Genomic DNA, 19,852 nt, shown 5'->3' on the forward strand with positions numbered 1-19,852 from the left:
AATATAAAGTCCATCTCTAAAATTATCCTCATTTCTGAAAATAAAGTATTTGAGTTGCAAATAAAGTAATGAAACTGAAACACAGGTATAGGTCTAAGAAGATCTCTGTGTACATATATGTGTGTGTGTGTGTGTGTGTGTGTATGTGTGTGGTGTGCATAGTTAAGTACATGTATTTAAGCATTGCAGGCTTGGCATATCAAATCAAATCAAAGAAGACTAGGAAATACAAGATTTAAAGAGATCAGCTACTTGAATCCTTTTTCGGTGCCTAAGTCATCTAAAATTCTCTAAGATTTTTGAATGAACCATTTCATGAAAAGTTTCTCTGCAAAGTATTTTTTGTTATTGTTGTTGTTTCCTTAGGAACTCTCCAGTTCCCAAAGACCACTTTCCCAAGGTTCCAGTTTTCAGGAATGGCCACACTCTCAGGAGAAGCAAACCTTGTTTTTCCTGACTCTATTGGCAGCTGTGTATTTTTCATTCCAACAGGTGGCTCTGAATTCTAGCTATACTTTCATCAAACTGTACATGTTAACGTTCTGTCCTTTCTCTTTGTACCAAATGAAGCTTGACATGCCACCACGTTCTTTAAACGCTCAGGGCAACAAATAGGGAAATGTTGATACTATTTGTGGAATCAGACTAACCAAAAGGGAAAATGAGAGTCAAAGTTAATCATTATTTTTGAGATCCTTGTGCTGGCTCTGGTCAGCTTCGCTACTGGAATGGGTCCTTAGAAGCTGGATGTTCAGATTAGATGCAACTCCGTACTCCCTGAGATTTTTGTGCCCCCCCCAAAGCAAAACAGTTTTTTCATCATAATCTTAATGAAACCAAGCACAAATTTCCACATTTAGGATACACACACACACACACACACACACACACACACACACACTCACACCAGCACACTTGAACTTTACCTGTTTTTATGCCGAGTCTTTAGCAAGTTTCTTCCAAAAGGAGCCATTGGTGTTTGTCCTGTGAGAGAACAGGACTGGATCTGGACGCGATCTGGGGCTGAGGGTAGGGGATCCTGGGTTTCTAGGGTGAAGGGAGGAGGTCTGGAAGCTTCTTCTTCACCTCCTCCAATGTTCCTGGCCTTCAGCTCATTAGCAGCAGGCTGACAGAGTTGCTGCAAGTTGTGTAACTGCGGGATTGTTGTGGCTGCTGCACCTTTGGAGATCTGCCCAGCTCCAGCCTCTAAGAAAGCACTTGGAAGCAGGAAAAGAAAAAGAGAGAGAGGGAGAGGAAGGGGGGGGGGACTCTATTGTGTTCTGTAGTTATTTGCAGACTAGCTAAACATTTAATGCTGCCAGCCCTACAGGCATAGTAATACCCATGGAATGAGAATTTCACTCGATTGGGAACCCCCTCCGCCCCCTTTTTTTCCTGCTTTCCACACCCAACCACACAAGGTGAACATATTGAAAGTTTAAAAGTAAATCACAACCCCCACCCCCACTCCCCAAGCCCCGCCCACCCGTCCTCCACCTCCCAGCCTGCTCTAGTCTGTGAAAAGTAATCTGATCATGGCAGGCAGGAATGAGGGCCAAAAAATAAATAAACCTATTTGATTATCTACAGAATTCCCCTCTCCCGAGTGCCAGTGCTTTAAACTAATTTAATGAGGAGAGAAACTGGAAACTGGCTCAAGCCACGTTGCACAGCCCCCTGGGAATGTAAAGGCCCTGAGTTTCTGAGTTCATGATGACAGGATTCTCTCAACTGCACACCTCCACACTCAAGTTCATCTTCCAGAAGTTGATTTATCAAGGTACCCCAGGGCTCCAGATTGTGGCCTCTGGTGGGAATCTGCGGAGGGGGTTCATTCTTACTCCTTCCGTATTTACACCCACCCTTGAATCCTGCCTGGCATTTTATGTGTCTCTAGGAGCCTTGAGAGTTGCAGAGGAAAATGCGTGTTGCCTGCCAGGCCTCAGCTACAGGAGAGAAAAAGCTTTATGGAACTGTGTGCAATGGAAGCCTAGGGCTGGACTGACTTCACCTAATTACAGAAGAGCTTGAACCCATGACCTCTAGGATAAAAATCTGGGTACTGGTGGACACAAATGAGAGAGTCCCAACATGGCAGAACCACAGCAGAGACCACCATACTGTGTGGAAAATGCTGTGTCAAGATCTCCCAATTTCCCAGGACTTTACTTCTAGTATTTTGTTCAAAGTCTTGACAGCAACTCCATTGGCCCGGTTCCATCATAACAGGCCCGCCCCTCTACCAGTCACACCCCTTTCATATGACTCCTCCTCTACCCCTACCCCCAATCCAGGGCTTCCCTGGGGAGGGTTGGGAGGGAAGGAAAGGAGGTCAGTGGGTTGTGGCTGAAAATCTCACTGCAGGCTATGACTGTGTAGGATCTGGTAAAAACAGCAAGGCCTCATGGAAATGCACTTCCATGGGAATCCTCCTCTGTTCCCAACAGCACCAAAGAAAGAGAGCTATCTCATGGTTTCCGTAATTCTTAGTTAGAATCCTACAACATACAGGAAATGATTTTTTTCATTCCCTATTGTCATAATTTTCTCCCAGACCTCTATCTGTCATTTAGATATGTATGTGTTTTGTCTAGTATTTTAATATCTGACATTGAATTTTTGTTATAATTTTATGTAATAAATAACACGATAATCATCTGTCCCAAATCCTTATATACTTTTAAAATCTATAATAGTCATTGTTATAATTGGGGTGCATTTTTTTGTAGGCCTAGGAGATACAATTATTTAAGAATCCAAATCCATCTTAAAGCAAATATACACACTTCCATATTATATATTATGTATAATATATATATATATATATTTATTATATAATATGTATATATATTTGTTATATAATATGTATATATTTATTATATAATATGTATATCTATTATGAGGGGATGTAGTGTTATGTAAATATGGACTTTACATGGAATAAACATATATAACCCTGGCAATATTTCTGTTTGAATTGCTTGGAAAACAAATTTACAAACATGTATATATATATGCATACACACATATACTTTAATGAAGTCCACCATTCTGTTTCTTAAAACATAATCAACTAAAGCTATTTACTTATTAATGTAACATTTTCAGGCAATTCAACTAAACCCAGCCTTACAGGTATCTCTGTGTATGTTGTAGTTTCTTCCACCCTTGTTAACATATGCCGTAGATGTACTACTTTTTTAAGTACAAGACTTTTAATAGAGAAAAAGGAAACATTACAAATTTATTAGCATAACCATATGCTGACTTTCAAGTGATCACAAATGAGTTTCGTTTAGGATGTTGTTATTCCTCATATAAAATACCATATTAATACTTTTCATGACAAGCTCTTTGATGTACAAAAATTAAGTACAGACAAGTTTGTATATATTAAATATATACACTTTTATTTGTCAATTACACATCAATAAAGCTTGGGGAAAAGCACAAAATCTTATTGTTAAAAGCTGAAAGAAGTACAAAATATGAACACTAACAATACCTAAATAGAAAAAATGCAAGTGATAGCTGCAAAATAAGAAAACTATGTTTTAAAAAGTTGATTTCTGGGCCTAGCTCCAGTGGCTCATACCTGTAATCCTACGTACTCAGGTGGCTGAAATCTGAGGATCACAGTTAGAAACTAGCCAGGCCAGGAAAGTCTTTGAGATTCTTATCTCAAATTAACCATCAAAAAGTCAGAAATGAAACTGGCTTAAGTGGTAGAGTACTAGCCTTGAATAATACAGCTCAGAAACAATCTGAGCACCCTAGGCTCACGCCTGTAATCCTAGCTACTCAGGAGGCTGAGATCTGAGGATTGAGGTTCAAAGCTGAGATCTAAGGGTTGAGGTTCAAAGCCAGGAAAGATAGGAAAGTCTTTGAGACTCATTTCCAATTAACCACCCAAAACCCAGAAGTGGCACTGTGGCTCAAGTGGTAGAGTGCTTGGCTTGAACTGAAGAGCGGAGGGACAAGCTCAGAGTTCAAGTCCCACAAGTGACATAAGAAAAAAATAACAAAACTCAGAAACAGAACTGAATTCAAGCTCCAGGACTGGCACACTCCCACACACAAAAAAGATCCTAAATAGTTAATTTGAAAAATGTTTTGTTTTGTTGGTCGTGGGGCCTCAACTCTGGTCCTGGACACTGTCCCTGCACCTTTTAGGTCAAGGCTAACGCTCTACCACTTGAGTCACAGCACCATTTCTAGATTTTTCGGCTTATGTGGTGCTGAGGAATCCAGCCCAGGGCCTCATGCATGCAAGGCAAGCACTCTACCACTGAGCCACCTTCCCAGCCCAAGAAGTTATATTTTTGAATCTATAAAATTGTCTGAATTTAAAAATAATGCTTCCTTCTGTGTGATGTAGACTATTTATAATGTGCCTTTTAGATTACATATAATATTCTTGTGGATTATTATAATATCATTATATTATATGATGTTGTACTATATTATATACAAATTATATATTATTATAATATAATACTCCACATGAGTATAATACTCCACATGAGTATTATATGTTGTATGCTATTGCTTTAGCAATGAATTTGGCTATCTACAGCAGTAGATAGATAAAAATTCCCCAAAACCAGTTTTATAAAACAATGTATGCAAACAAAAGTGAAATCATACATACAAAGCCCTGAGATTTTGTAGTGCTAATTTGTTACAAGGCACACAAAGTTTTTCTTTTTCTTTTTCTTTGATGTAGTCCAGTCTTACAGTCTCCCTCAAAGATTATCCAATTTAACAGAAGAATATATTTCTATACTACTTATTGATTAGGCTGAAGCTGTGAAATGTGGTGTTAACTTTTTAAAAAAAGAAGTAACGCATAAATGTGCCAATGATTTTTGCTAAGGAATAATACAAATTACATTTTCTAGTAAAAAAAAAGATAATTCAAAAAGTTTTAGTTTCATTGCCATGAAGAACATCAATTGCTCTATATAAAACTTACTATTATTATCATTGTTATTATTACTATTACTATTAGTGTCAGTCTTGGGGCTAGAACTCAAGGCCTGATCATTGTCCTGGAATTTTGTTTGTTTTGTTTTGCTCAAGGTTGGCATTCTACTACTTGAACCACAACTCTACTTCCAGATTTTCAGTGGTTAATTGGAAATAAGAGTCTACAGACTTTCCTGCCCAGACTCTGAGAACAGTAGTTCTCAGTTTAGTTTTCTGAATAGCTAGGATGACAGGCATGAACGCACATCTTGGAACTTAATTGTATCTCAATATTCTGTCTTCGATTCATTATCTATCCACAATATCCCTTTGTCTCAGCTTTATAGTTTTCTTGGATTACTTATTAATGAATTTAGTCTTTGACATTGTTCTACTATACAATTTGTACCAAACTCATGCCTTTTCTTTTTAAGTCATGCAAAGCAGCCATGTAAAACCTAGAGATAGGTGCAGTCAGTAATAATGTACTCAGTGCATTCAGAACTTTTCCTAAATGAGTAGATTCCAGATGCAAAAGCATCTGGAATCAGAAGAAGAAATTGTTTTCAAGAAGAATTTGCTTGTGTTTAATGCTTTCATGACTATTATTATTATGTGAGATTATAGATTCACATTTAAATCTATGATAGATTTATAGATTTGCTAATTTACACTAGCATAACCATTTTTATAATATGTGAATATCATGTTGTACATCTTAAATATGAGGTTTATTTAAAATACAAAACAAATACCATTCTCAGGTTAAGTTATATACTTTAAGTCAGAACTGACAGAATTAAATCTGTAACTTACCATTCTGGGCTCTTCCTTATAGAAGTTCTTGTGATTTTTTTTAAATTGAAGCATGGAGAATGTCACCAAAGAGTAAATAGCAGATATAACATAGAATTATGAGTTAGAAAATCATGTCAACCCCCCCCATTCCTAGAAGAGACCTTGGATTGGTTAACAAGTCTAAACCTGTTTTGAAATATGAAAATAAAATGCAATGAAGATTTATCATTAAATGCAAGTTCAGGGAGAGATTTTTTTGAAGAAAAATTCTTATATGCATCTATTGCATTTTTGGATTTTGTAATTTCTCCTTCAAATTTTAGAGATTGAATTAGCTTAGTGATTAAATTGGTATACTTATCATTGGCATCTGTGTTAGTAAGACCCAGTTTTCTTCAGGGCTTTTGTAAGAAGAACAACTACACTTAAAATCATAATCCATCTAAGTTAGCTCCATATCTTAGCTATGGTAAATAATGCTTCAATGCATATAGTTGTGCTGGTAGCTTTAGTGTGGCCTTGTTTGTGGTCATTTGGGTAAATTCCCAGGAATGGAATTGTTGGATCATAGGGGACTCTGTTTAGTCTTTTGAGAAACCTCCACACTGCTTTCCAGTGGTTGAATGAGTTTACATTCCCACCAAAAGTATAGTAGAAGTATCTTTTGACCACATCCCCTCCAGCATCTATTGTTATTAGATCTCTTGATTATAGCCATTCTAACTAGGGTGAGGTGGAATCTCAATGTTATTTTCATTTATGGCCAGAGATGTTGAGCTTTCTTCATGCGTTTATTGGCCATTCTTATTTCCTTTTCAGAGAAGTCTCTCTTTAAGTCTTTTGCTCACTTATTAATGGGTTGGTTGTTTCTTTGAGGATTTGTTTTTAGGGGTTAACTTCTTGGGTTCTAAATATATTTTACATATAAGGCCATTGTCTGTTGTATGCCGAATGAAGATCTCCCAATCTGTGGGCTTTCTATTGATCTTACTAGCTATGTTCTTTGCCATGCAGAAGCTCTGCACTTTAATGCAGTAGCATTTGTCCAACCTTTCTTTGATATGTTATGTTTCTGGATCTTTACTAAGAAAGGGTTAGCCTGTGCTAAGGAGCCCTAGAGAGTTTCTCCTATTCATTCCTCTAATGTTTTCAAGGTATTTACCTTTACCTCGAGGTAACTGATCCATTTGAAATTGATTCTGGTGCAGGGTGAAATATAAAGATCTAACTTAGTTTACACATACGCCAATATATTACCATTTATATGGCGAGTTGTGAAAAAATAACAACCAAGTAACATGCCAAGATCAATCAGCTTATTGGGTTAATTGAACATCCTAATTTCAATTAAAGTAAAAATAATACGATTCTTTTTGAACAAGAGGGGAAAACTCCAAAATAAATACAGCTGACCAGAAGAGTAAGCCCAAAACTCAGGTGATAGTCATTGGATAATCAGGATACATTTCTTAAAGGTACTGCATAAAACAGAATTGTTTGTGGTAGAAGGTACAAGCACCACTCAAAAGGTGGCCAATAAAGAGTTAAAAGAAATTGGGCTGATATTGTTACTTCCAATGAGAGCTTTAGCTTCTATAACTCTTTTCCTTCTTAAATTTGTTCCTGGTAATGAAGTCATTTCTGAAAACTGGGATGGATGTAGTTTTGGTTTTCTTTCACAAAACCTTTTAAATGCTAGATGTAAGTTCCATGAGTTGTGACATAATGTAAAAGGATTAAAGAATGGAAGAAATAAGAAATACCAATCTGGAAAGGTTTGGATAAAGCCTAGACACAGACTATTTCAGAGATTCTATGGTAGTAATGTTCTTTTGATTCTATATAAAGTAGAGAATGACACTCCTAAGCTTTGTAGGACTTGTATAGTCTATATGTCAAATTAGTCATACAACTTCAATGGGTGGTTCCATCAAAAATAGCTTTTAATTAATTAAACTTACTATTTGAATAGCTGAGTAGTTGGGTGTTGGCCAGATTTCTATGACCTAAATAAAAGGCCAAATTTCATCACTTAGAAGTTATGGATGTTATTAGCACTAATGAGATAAAGTAGCAAATCTCTATAACCCTGGTTACTAAGAGAAATTACTCAACTTCAAAGAAAGTAAGGAAGCCATGAAATATAAACACTTTAATAAAATTAAATATGGGCATGTGAACCTATAAGCATCTCAAAATGTACATTAATCTACCATCATAAATAATAGAATATCCTGTACTGACTCTAGTTTCACTCCATCACAGTATGCATTTCAGGAGAAGAAATTTTATTATGATTTTATAGTTTAAAAAAATCTGAGGTTGAGAGCCATCAAATACATGAAGGAGTTCAGGGCTTGAGATAAATGAATTCACTCTTGGGTAAGCGCCAAGAGTAGTTTATGTTGTTTCTGTTCTGTTAATAAATCCTTTATAGCTTATATTCAAATGATAAAGTAAATGAAATAAAAATATCAATATTAAAACAGACCTTAGAAATAAAATCTCAATATTAAAACAGACCTTAAATTTATGCATGTAAGGCCTTGTGTTTCTTCTAAGAATTCTCACTCCAGAAGGAAATAAATTTCTAACTTCATATAATAGTAATACTGAAACCACAACTCTACTATTGTATGAACAATTGCAACTGAAGCAGTCTTCTTTTTAAATTTTATAATCCCGAATGTTCTATCTACTTGAAAGTATTTAACGCCTATGATAAAAATCCCACTGTATCTTATAGTTTATAAAGACACAGAATTCACTTTTGTTTTAATTCAAATGTCAGGAAATTTCCTTATAAGGTACAATGTCATGTTTGATATATGTGTATACTGTGGAATGATTAAGTTAATATATCTATCATTCCATTTACCTGTTTTCAAGGTGAGACATGTTAAATTGACTCAATTACTTTGAAATTATGATCTGTTTAGTCAAATTAATTTTATAATGAAAGAAAAAGTTATGAAATCATGAAGTGCTAGTGAAATTCTTACAAAAAATAAAAAATGTTTCATAGAGCTCCACAGTATTCTTAATAAAATAAACTCTATTTTAAAATATCAAAAATAGCTTTAAATTTCAGAAGTCTATTTTAAAAATTAAGGGATAAATATGAAAAGAAGGGAGATACCAAATGCTTCCAACCAAGATATTATTTGTTTTTGCATGTATTTTGATACAGGGTCTCATTATGCAGCCCAGGCTAACCATAAACTCACTGCAGAAATCCTCCCCTACCAAGCTCTTGAGAACAGAGATTACATGCATGTGTCATCACATTTGCCTTCTAGTAAAGGATTTAGATGCTACTTCGGGTGGCTCACACTGAGAGTAATTCCACAGGAATCCAGCAAGAGAGGAAAAATTGCAGGTGCTAAAATGTAGTATCTGTGGGGTGGGAAATAACTCAAATACTCTTCAATTCAGAGCATTCAAAAAATATCACAAAGGATAATCATTTATTGGCTTAAAGCTCTGAGATGTGTTTTAAGTATTAGCACAAAAATAAATCCCTACATTTGATCTGCTTTTTTCAAAAGCTTTATAACAGTTGGAATTTGAAGTACAGTCTGAAGGAATTTGAAGAAAATATTACACAAATAAAAGTACTGTTGATTGTTGATGAGGGTCATTAATTAACTTGTTAATATTAAAAAGATACAAACAGAATCTTTGTGAATGAAATTGATTGATAATCGTTATTCCTTACCATTTATATTTAGTGTTTAACAGACACATTGACTCGAAGCAAATTAATTCTGTGATACAATAAAGGCCTATTACATATCTAAAGTATTCAAGGCACAACAAGTTAAAAGCCTTCTATTTCAAAAACAAGAAAGCACAGTTCTGACTTTCCAAATTTTGAGTTGAAGAGGATGAAAGACAATTATTACTTCAAAGACTATTTCTTGAGTTTAGTTGTATGTAAAGTATAGTGGTGATGTAAATATAAGGCAGAGAAACAGATCAGTCACAAAGTGTTTAGGAAATTCATATAACTTGGAAGTGTTATTATGGTTATTTTATAGATGTTAGAACAATACAACAAATAATACAACCTTTAAAACTGTCACTAAATTGATATTTAGTTCCTAGTTAATAACTAGGTGGGGATCTGCTTCATTTTTAAAACTCATTAAAGATGCTGTGAATGGATTTGAATTCACCACTGTATCAGTTTTCTTAGTTTTAGTGCATAAAATATATTAGCTTTATTTGTATCAGAATGCTGACACCAAGTGTTATCTGCTGGATTATGTCTTGGTGCTAATTTCTATGCTGAATTTCTCATCCCCATGTGACTATGTTTGGAGATAATGCATTTAGTAGAGTCTTTAAAACTGAATAAATGTATTATTGGGCTCTAATAATGCAGGGTTCCTATCTGTATCTTCAGAGGAAGAGTGATACCCAAGTTCCCTCTCTCACCGCTCAAGATAGAGACCAAAAATCAGAGGATTCAGCCACTTATCCACAAGCTAGAAAGAGGGTCAGAATTAATCTTTGAAGCTGGAATGATAGCACATACCTATCATTTTAACTACTTAGGATGCTGAGATTGGGAAGACAGTAGTTCAAATCCAGCCCAAGCAGAAGAATCGACAAATTTCAATAATTTTAAATTTTCCTACTCTTATGGTTGCTCTTGATTCTCACAAGAAATCTGGATAAAAGCACCCATACCACAACCTAAATATTGTCTCCAGATTTCCTCCGCCAGGGAGCTTTACTTTTGAACTCAGCCTCTCATAAATTCTCCACATGGACAAAAGATAGATAAGTTCTGTGCCAACATGTAGCAAGAGTGGTCTCTATTGCAATTCTCCAGAGTCCTTATTTCCATGGGACACCATAAGCATCCAACTTATAAGATCCATATTGCAATCATTTTTCTAAATCTGAGCTCTTACCCAAATTGCCTCCTAAACTCTGTGTACATTGTTCTAGGATTTCTCTCTCCTGCTTCTCCCATTTATTTTCCTGATCAATGAATGATAATTATTCTGAAGAATTATTCAAAGTCACCTGATAAGTTTTACTACAATGTAATTATCTGCATTTATCCCATGTAAAGGGTAAATGTTATAGTCGTTTTCCCACCATACAAAAGAGTAGAGACAGAAATGACCTGCTCAAACAGTTTTAAGTATTTTCCACCCCAAGATTCCACATTTCAGTTATGACTATGTTTGATTATGCCTAAGCCTTTTTGATTGACCAGGCAGACTTCTGAGTCAGATTCTGTGATTTAATCCCCACTCTATTAGTAGAATCAAAAGTTACTCTTAGTCTCCATGACACTTGCTCTCTCCTGGAGAAACAGACAGATAATTGTATCTCATAGAGATCTTGTGAGAAACTAACAGCTCAATAAATATTAGCTCTTATTACTGTGAAGATGAAGCATTAGATTACCAGTGTCTGGTGCCAGAAGCCATTCTTATCACTTAACAGTCTTCATGCTGACTTCATTCTCACAAAAACAATTCCTGATTGTAAAAGACTGGGTACAATGAACTAATACCTTGGCCTGAAGGTGTGAGAACAGACATTGTTCATGATTTTAGCATAAATTAACAATTTCTTCAGGCTCTGTTAAAAACTGAAGTGTAAAATTGAAGTGTATTTGTAACGCATGCAGTTTGCAAATATGCATACATTATGGAATAACTAAATCTAGTCAGTGAGTATGTGCATTATCTCACATAATTATCATGGATGATAAGGCCACATTGCATCTGTTATTTCAGTGATTTTCAGGCATATTGTTAATTATGGTTTTCATGTTATATAATGAATTTGAACATACTACTCATAACTGAAATTTTGATTCTGCTGACAAACATCTCTTAACATCTCTGTTCCTCCATAGCACAGACTCTACTCTGAAATCCTGTGAGTTAACTGATTCATTTCCTACAGGTGAATGAGATTATGCATCACTTCCCTTTCCCTGCTTAGTTTAGTTCACCTAGAGTAATCTCAGATTTCATAATGGTTGTCTCATTGACAAGAGTTTCCCTATTATGTGATGAAAACACATTCCATGTTCTATAACATTTTCTTTGTTCATTTTTTTCAGTTGTTCAACACTTTTTTTCTTAATTTTTATGAATAGTGCTCTAATAAACATGCAATGCAGAGATATTCTGAACATACTACTGGATTGTAACGTTGAGATACCTCCCTTTGATTCTGTATAATGACAACACTAATCTATATTCCCACAAACAGCGTGAAAGCGGTCCAATTTCCTCAGATCTGTGCTATCATTAGCCATTCTTACTAGAGTGAAGAACTATATCATTGTGATTTTGACTTCCATTTCTTTGAGTTTTCCAAAAGTTATTTCATTATATATACATATCCTTGTGATTGGAAAGATGCCTGGTGTGGCAGTCTATGTAAATCAAATACAAGTTACTCAAATGAGTGGAAATAATTATGATATGGAAAAAATACAGATTAAAAACATTCTCTAGGGCCAGGTGCTGGTGGCTCACGCCTGTAAATCTAGCTACTCAGGAGGCTGAGATCTGAAGATCACAGTTCAAAGCCAGCCTGAGCAGGAAAGTCTGTGAGACTCATCTCCAATTGACCACCAGAAAACTGGAAGTGGCACTGTGGCTTAAGTGGTAGAGCACTCGCCTTGAGCTGAAGAGCTCAGGGACAGCCCAGGTGCAAGCCCCAGAGTGCAAGCCCAACAACAACAAAAATTCATTAGAACAAAAGAATGCAAGACTTTACACAAGGTATGACAATCTACTTGAGTCGCTGGGAGTCATTGTTGCTGCTGTCCAGCCCATGTCTTCTAATCTAGAGATTCCTGTTTGGATACAGTTCATAAAAAGGCCTGGCATCATCTGGAGGAAACTACATCATCATCCTAGCCACTTCCTCCGTGATCAAAGTGGACTTGCCCTTCATGTCTGACTCTATCAGCTGCAGCTGATTCCTGGTGAAAGACTGCTTTGGCTCTGCTCATCACCTGCCTCCCAGGTTATGGGCGATCCAGGATCCCTGGAGGCAGGGGGGGGCACTTGACTGATAGGCACTGAATCTGTTAGTCCAGTGCCTGGAACTGGGAATTTCCTGAGTATCTGCCGACTTATTTAGGCCTGGACCTGCCTAAATGCCATTACCCAGGCCCCGTGTGTCTCTGTGATTGTGTCCTCTCTCCAGTCTCCTGGTTCGTCTCCAGTCATCATGGTGTTGTAATTTAGCCCTCCATTGAGGCTGAATTGGTTTGTTGGTATTGTTTTTGTTATTTCTTTCCTCTTTAGCATGTTTCCTACCTGTGTTATGTGTATTTGTGTGCTGCAGGCCTTTGTAACAATGCGCGGCCTGCAGCCTGTTAACTGTATAATAAAGACTCCAATATTATATACTAAAAAAACAAAAGAATACAAAGCTTTAAATTTAACCCAAAAAAGAAGGATGGGGAATCTCAAAGAAAAGTGACTAGAAGAAATATTTACATGAATAATGAAAAATAATAGAATAGAATAGAAAACAAGTAACAAAAAAATCAGCAAAGGTCAAAAGATGAATAAAACATTTAAATTTCTAACAACACTTGATCAAGGGAAAAATGTTGTAAATCCTACAAAGAAACAGATATTAAAGAAATACTAACGCAAATATTACATACAAATGAATGCCAACAAGTTTGATGACGCACAATAATTCTTTGCTCTGGAAACTCTGGAGCTCTCTCTTTGCATATTTATATTTTTTCATGGGGGGAAAGTCATCTAATTATAGCTTAATAGCAATTAGATGATTCCCTTAATTAATCAGAGTTAATGGCCCTTGTTACCTGCCTGGACCTTATAGGCATTTCAGTGTAATTCCAAGTCAGGACCATGTTATTGTGATCTTCTCGTGAGCCAGAGAGGACGTTTTTAAAATGTGATTGTATTATAGAACTATATGAACTGAGCAGAGAATCCTTGCCCTAATAGCTAAAAGATTTATATTTCCTAGAAAATAGTAACAGAACTGAGTATATTGAATGCAATACATTGTTGGTGATGATGATGATGATGATGATGGTGATGATGATGATGATGATGATGATGATAATAAGCCAGATCCAGCCAAAAGGCAAGACTCATTTTATAGTGAAAAAACTTTTTGAATTAGTTTCAACTTTAAGGATGCTGGAATAATAAAAGAGAGAAACTCAGTGAGAACAAACTATTTTCTCAAAATAGGTTTATTGATGTTGGAAAATAACCTTCACTTGGGAAAAAGTATTCAGATCTTTGCCAGCAGTAACAGTTTAAGATTAAGATAGCAAAGATAGCAAGGATAGCAAAAATTCATCACACATTAAGAACATATGAACTAGCATTTCTTACTCTGTGAGATGAAAGTATAAGCCTAGCTCCATAAGACTCTTTTGAGTTCTTGCATTCTTTGGATCAATGGATTAGGATGACATTAAAATATGGTCTAGTAATGCAAGAATTCCTGACTAGTATACATACTAGTGCCTCCACCTAGAGTACAAAGTGTGAAATGTCCCCTTCCCATACTCCTCGCTCCTACCCCACAGAGTGTAACTTTATTCTTATCCTGATTCTTTTTATACTTTTCAATCTTCCACCCCAGATGAAACACCTTAAGGCATATGGAGTCCCAGGAGTTTTCCTACAGTCAGTATAATTGTCTGCATGTTGGTTTAAGATGTAAAAATACATCTTAACCTGAAAAAGGAGAAACTATGGTTAAAATGATATGTTAGAATCAAAACCATCTTATTTATTTACTAAATATACTTGCAAATTAAAAGTACTAGCCTCTCATTTAGCATAACATTTTCCAGTATATTCAACTAATTTCCTTGAATTGTTCATTGGATACCATCTTAGTTTTTGAGGTTGATGTGTTAAAACAAAAGCACCTTCCTATGAGTTATTGGTCCTTACTCATACGCTATGTTTTCTCTTTATATTTTTAATTTAACCATTAGACATAATACCATCTTATAAACTGTGATTCATAGAATCCATGAAATCAATTAACATAAATAGATTAATCTTAGGCTTCTACTCTTGGTTACAGTGCTATTTCTAAGATCAGGTAGCTACATTTTTTAATAAGGTTTTCTACTTCTGTCAATTTGCTGTCTGACTTTACAGAAACTGACACAAAATCACCTGTGTTAACATGTTATAGGCATCACCATACCCCTCTTTGACTCAATGGAAATATACAAAATATCAATGGCTATTTAAATAATAGGCAGGACTTACTGAAGGGAAACGTTTTCTCATGCTATCTCAGTGGCTAGAAATTGTTGCAGAAAACATTTATTTGCTTTCTAGTTATTATTCATGCCAAGTTGAAGAATAAGCATTTCTATATGAGACTTGAAGGAGAAATCACTATCCTCATTATCTTTAGAAGGGCTATTTGTAATTTATTAATTCACTTAATGATCACCATTTACTGAGTGCCTAATGTTATTGAAGAAAAGAAAGGATTTGAAGCTAGAAGATATAACAGATTACTGGGAAGCAACTATAATTTACAAAAATGTGACAAGACTATGAAATAGAAATCATTATTCTCCAAATTCAATATCTACTATGTTACAAAGGAAAGAAAACTCATTTGTCTGAGAGCTGAGATTACTGTTCAGTAGTGAAACATTGTCTACTGTGCAGAGAGCTCAGAATAGTTTGATTCTCAGAACTGGACAGTAGTGGCGGTGGGTAGAATTCAATAAAGCTGTTATTGGTAAAGGATAGCTCATGTACATCTGGTCAGTTTCTGATATGATAGATTCAATATAAATATTTTAGATTTTATAACAGATTTAAGATAGGCAAGAAACTTTATTTCAGTGCAAACTCATCTCTTACTTTTGCTAATTACAGTAATTTGTGAAACAAAAAAACATAAAAGAAGATGATTGTCAGGTATTTTTTTTCTTTAAGTTTTTGCTTTGGACTTTCCCAGAATAAGGACTATGTGGACACTTATTTGAGCATTGCACATGGTAGGTAAATTTTTGTGGGTGCCGTTACTTAGAAACAAGACTCTGAGATGTGTGCAGTATAGAAATACAGAGAACCTTTGTTAACTATGACAACTCATTAACATGTGGGTCCCATGAAAAGCATGTGCTGTGATTAGCGTAAGTTGTAAAATATGCTTTGACTACAGAAATCCAATATCAATTTTTCCATGTTAATTACCTAGAAAATGTATCAACAGAGACTGAAGAACCAAAGGGAAATGAGAGGGGGATTTATACAGATTATGAGCACCAAGCCTGGCTATACTTAGATTGGAAAATTGAATATTTGGTTTCCATTTACCTAAATCTCCCAGGTCTGAGTTATGCTCATTTAGTGTGTGAGGAAGTACATGACAGTATGGGTGAGTTCACGCACATATCTATCAGGAGACCTAGAAAATGAACTTTAACTGAATAGAAAAATCAATTGAACTTATAGAACTCGACATCATTGTTTGTTTAGATGAATCAGAGTTGTAGCTTTAAATCAAAGATTCATTTATAGAAACTCAATAACCCTACAATTTAACCTAAACACTCAACCAATGGATGCAAATGATTTCAGGATGCTTTTTTTCAATTTTTTTTTTAAGTTGGCCTTTCTAGGGAGGATAGAAAAGGCTGATAAAAGTAATTAACTCTTGATAAAATGAAAAAAGATATAAAATATGAAGACTAACATTAACAAGGCAGATTTAAGAAGTGTGGTGGAATTGATTGATAAAAATAAAAATCCAGAAATAATACATAAATTATCCAAAACAGTGTGTGTTTTTAACTCAATTCAGTAAATGTGTTTTGGCTAATTATGGATTGTGAAACTTGAGGGAATAAATACAGAACATCCATTCCTTCTGGTAAGTTTATCACACATAGGATAAGAAGTGAATATGTGAATGTGGGCACTTGGGAGAAACTATTCATAGTAGAAGCAACAAGAATATTTTTAGGATTCCAACTTGGAAAGGTTTATTGTGACAAGCTAATAAGACACACACCTTTTTTTTTTTTTTTTTTTTTGGTCTGTCATGGGGCCTGAACTCGGGGCCTGGGCACTGTCCCTCAGCTCTTCAGCTCAAGGCGAGCACTCTACCATTTGAGCCACAGAACACCACTTCTGTCTTTTTCTGTTTATATGGTGCTGAGGAATTGAACCCAGGGCCTCATGCATACATGGTAAGCACTCTATCGCTGAGCCACCTTCCCAGCCGCCAAGACACAGCCTTTTTTTTTTTTTTTTTTTTTTTTTTTTGTGCGCCAGTCGTGGGGCTTGAACTCTGAGCATAAGCACTGTCCCTCAGCTCTTCAGCTCAGGGCTAGCGCTCAACCACTTGAACTACAGCACCACTTCTGGTTTTCTGGCCGTTTATTGGAGATAAGAGTTTCACGGACTTTCCTGCCCGGGCTGGCTTTGAACTGTGATTCTCAGATCTCAGCCTCCTAAGTAGCTAGGATTTCAGACTTGAGCCAATGGTGCCCGGCAAGACACAGCCTTTTTAAAATGAGAATTAATATCATACACAGAGAGACTATATGGTCAGAGTAAGATGAAAAGCCATTTCTCAATAGAAACTGACAGGCTAATGTGAAATTATTAAGTAGGGAAATATTAGAGAGCTCAGAAAGCTGCTTTTGAGGTTGTTGATAAATATAAAATCTTAGGGATGTGAAGAAGTTTGGCTATAGGTGGTTTTGAAGCCTTTTTTTTTGTCTCCCAATAAAAATCCTTATAGACAACTCTTTCTAATGGTCAGTTCTTCGGGTAACTCTATTGATTATTCTGAGTGATTATTTTGAAGAGAAAAATGACTGTCAAGCCACAGTGGAAACTTGGAAATTACATTCTCTAGAGAACTTTCCTTTAGCCATTATCTAGATAAGTTAACTTTAAGGTCACTTAAAGTTAGTGATCTCAGACTGAAAGACTTATACAGGAAGATAAGGTTCAAACTCATTTGATTTCCCTTTAAAACTCAGTGGAACTCAGAAGGACTTCAAGTAATGTCCTTAACAATAAAAGTATCTTACTCATCTGACGGGAAAAGTGCCTATAATGCTGTCTTAAAGGACTCACTTGGGTGATTTCTAGGATATTTTAAAATGTTCATAATCCCCCTAATCTCTTCTAAAGCAAATTGTTGAATTGGCTTCTCTGTAGCCCTAATAAGTTAGGTCAAAAGGGAAAAGAAAATAACATTTTAAGAGTATCAAGTAGAGATCAAAGAATTTGTATCATGATTTTAATAGGAAAAATTTCATACATCATTCTTTTCACCCAAAGGAAATATAATATAATTCATCTATTTAATTTTGAATCATTTGATATCAGTTAACAGAAGTTCCTCAATTCTTTTGGATTTAGTGTAATAATTCTGACATTAACAATTAATATTCAGATTATATAACTAACATGCACTTCTAATATTCTATCCTCTTTTTAGTTTAATAAGGAATTTATTTTATCAACATTTTCTAAGCTTTCTGACTTGAAAAACTCACCCCTGTATTGAAAAACAAAGAAATCACATTTTTTTTTATTATTAGGCTGCAATCACACATTTTAAAAGAATATTCTTTGTGTTTGTAACTCCAGAAATTTAAATATTATGCCAAGAATGTAGCAAGCTAGCTACCTAGACATATATTTTTTAATCCTTCACCAAAGTCACTTTGAAAGAATTCTGTCATAAAGAAACTGTTACTGAGAAGTGTAAGCAGTCCTCAAAGTGAAAACAGAATGCTTTTAAACTTCCATTTTGCCCCCTAGTGGTAGGAAAGAAACGATATTTCAGAGATGTTTTACAGTTCCTTAACCACTACTATCCCTTTTAGAAAAGTTTTCATAAGTAGTGCTCAATACCTTGTTTTATGCAAGATACAACATGAACTGAAAATAAGGAAATATCAGCCATCATTTAACTTCTGAATATTAAATTTTATGAATGACTGTTAGTTGTCTAAAATAATTACTAAATGGTTGGAATTATCGGTTTTCCTTAAATTTAGAAATTAAATGAGAAATTTAATCTCTGTGGTAATACTATATAATATAAATCTCCATCAGAATACTTCTACCTTTTTTCTTTTAAGGATTCCTACGTGATTGAATTCTTTACAAATTAAACAAATCTCAGACACCTTGAACCCTCCCTCCCCCCCAACCCCAGCCCTCAAGAATTGTTCAGATTCCTGCATGAATCCTGAAATACTTCATTCTGGAAGAAACCTTTGCCCCAAAAGGTACCTTGAATAATTTTATTCAAAAACTGAGGGAAGGAATGAGTATCATGTAATTTCATTAGGTATGTGAATATTCTGTCTTAGAAATAACTCTGGGAGAGGGTGGCTTTGTAGTATTTCCCTCTTTCTTGAAACCATAGTCTTATAAAAAAAAAAGCAGGACGAGAAAAGGGAAGAAAGTTAATGAAATGATGGAAATGTGAAGGTGACTGTGGAAAAAATAAAATGTGTGTGTGTGTGTGTGTGTGTGTGTGTGTGTGAGAGAGAGAGAGAGAGAGAGAGAGAGAGAGAGAGAGAGAGAGAGAGAGAGAGAGAGAGAGAGAGAGAGAGAGAGGTGGAAACATACCTATCAGTACAGAATCTAGAAAGACATAAGCAATATTAGAGAGAATAAGAGCAAAGATTCAGCAAAAAAAATCAGTAATACAGCAATAGACATTTAAATCTTCAAGCACATTAATATGAAATTTTTTTCCCTCAGACAGTTATCCAAAAATTAGCACATATAATTCAGTAATTTTTGTAGTCCCTTAAAGTAAAATTGTCTCTAGTTTATTAAATAGCAATCCTAGACCTTGGAGCAACTGTTCTTTTCCTTCTATAATGATATTCTTTCTTATATCTAAATTCTTTTGTGTACATCCAATATCATCCCAATTTCCTGCCTATCCTAGCATGTATTATCTAAAATCTGTTTATAAAGCACATTTGCACTCAGAAGTTTGAAATACCAGAAAATCAAATCTTTAAAGCTGCCTAAGGTTAAGGAATCACTTGTATGATCCTGAAGATTTGGCTTAAGTA

General features: G+C 35.2%; 1 protein-coding gene across 2 annotated transcripts in view; it reads right to left on the reverse strand.

The window, feature by feature from the left end:
* Rassf9 (Ras association domain family member 9) overlaps window positions 1-1,179 on the reverse strand; it is a 34,224-nt gene extending 33,045 nt beyond the window's left edge. For both annotated transcript variants that reach the window (XM_069989408.1, XM_069989417.1), the window contains exon 1: window positions 927-1,179. In XM_069989408.1, the coding sequence (XP_069845509.1) occupies window positions 927-973 (47 nt within the window). In that variant the 5' untranslated portion in view covers window positions 974-1,179. The remainder of the gene's footprint in view (window positions 1-926) is intronic.
* Between the last annotated feature and the right edge of the window lie 18,673 nt (window positions 1,180-19,852).

The sequence above is a fragment of the Dipodomys merriami genome, unplaced genomic scaffold, assembly GCF_024711535.1.
Source record: "Dipodomys merriami isolate MVZ:Mamm:240054 unplaced genomic scaffold, mDipMer1.0.p SCAF_10, whole genome shotgun sequence".
NCBI classification, from domain to species: Eukaryota; Metazoa; Chordata; class Mammalia; order Rodentia; family Heteromyidae; genus Dipodomys; species Dipodomys merriami.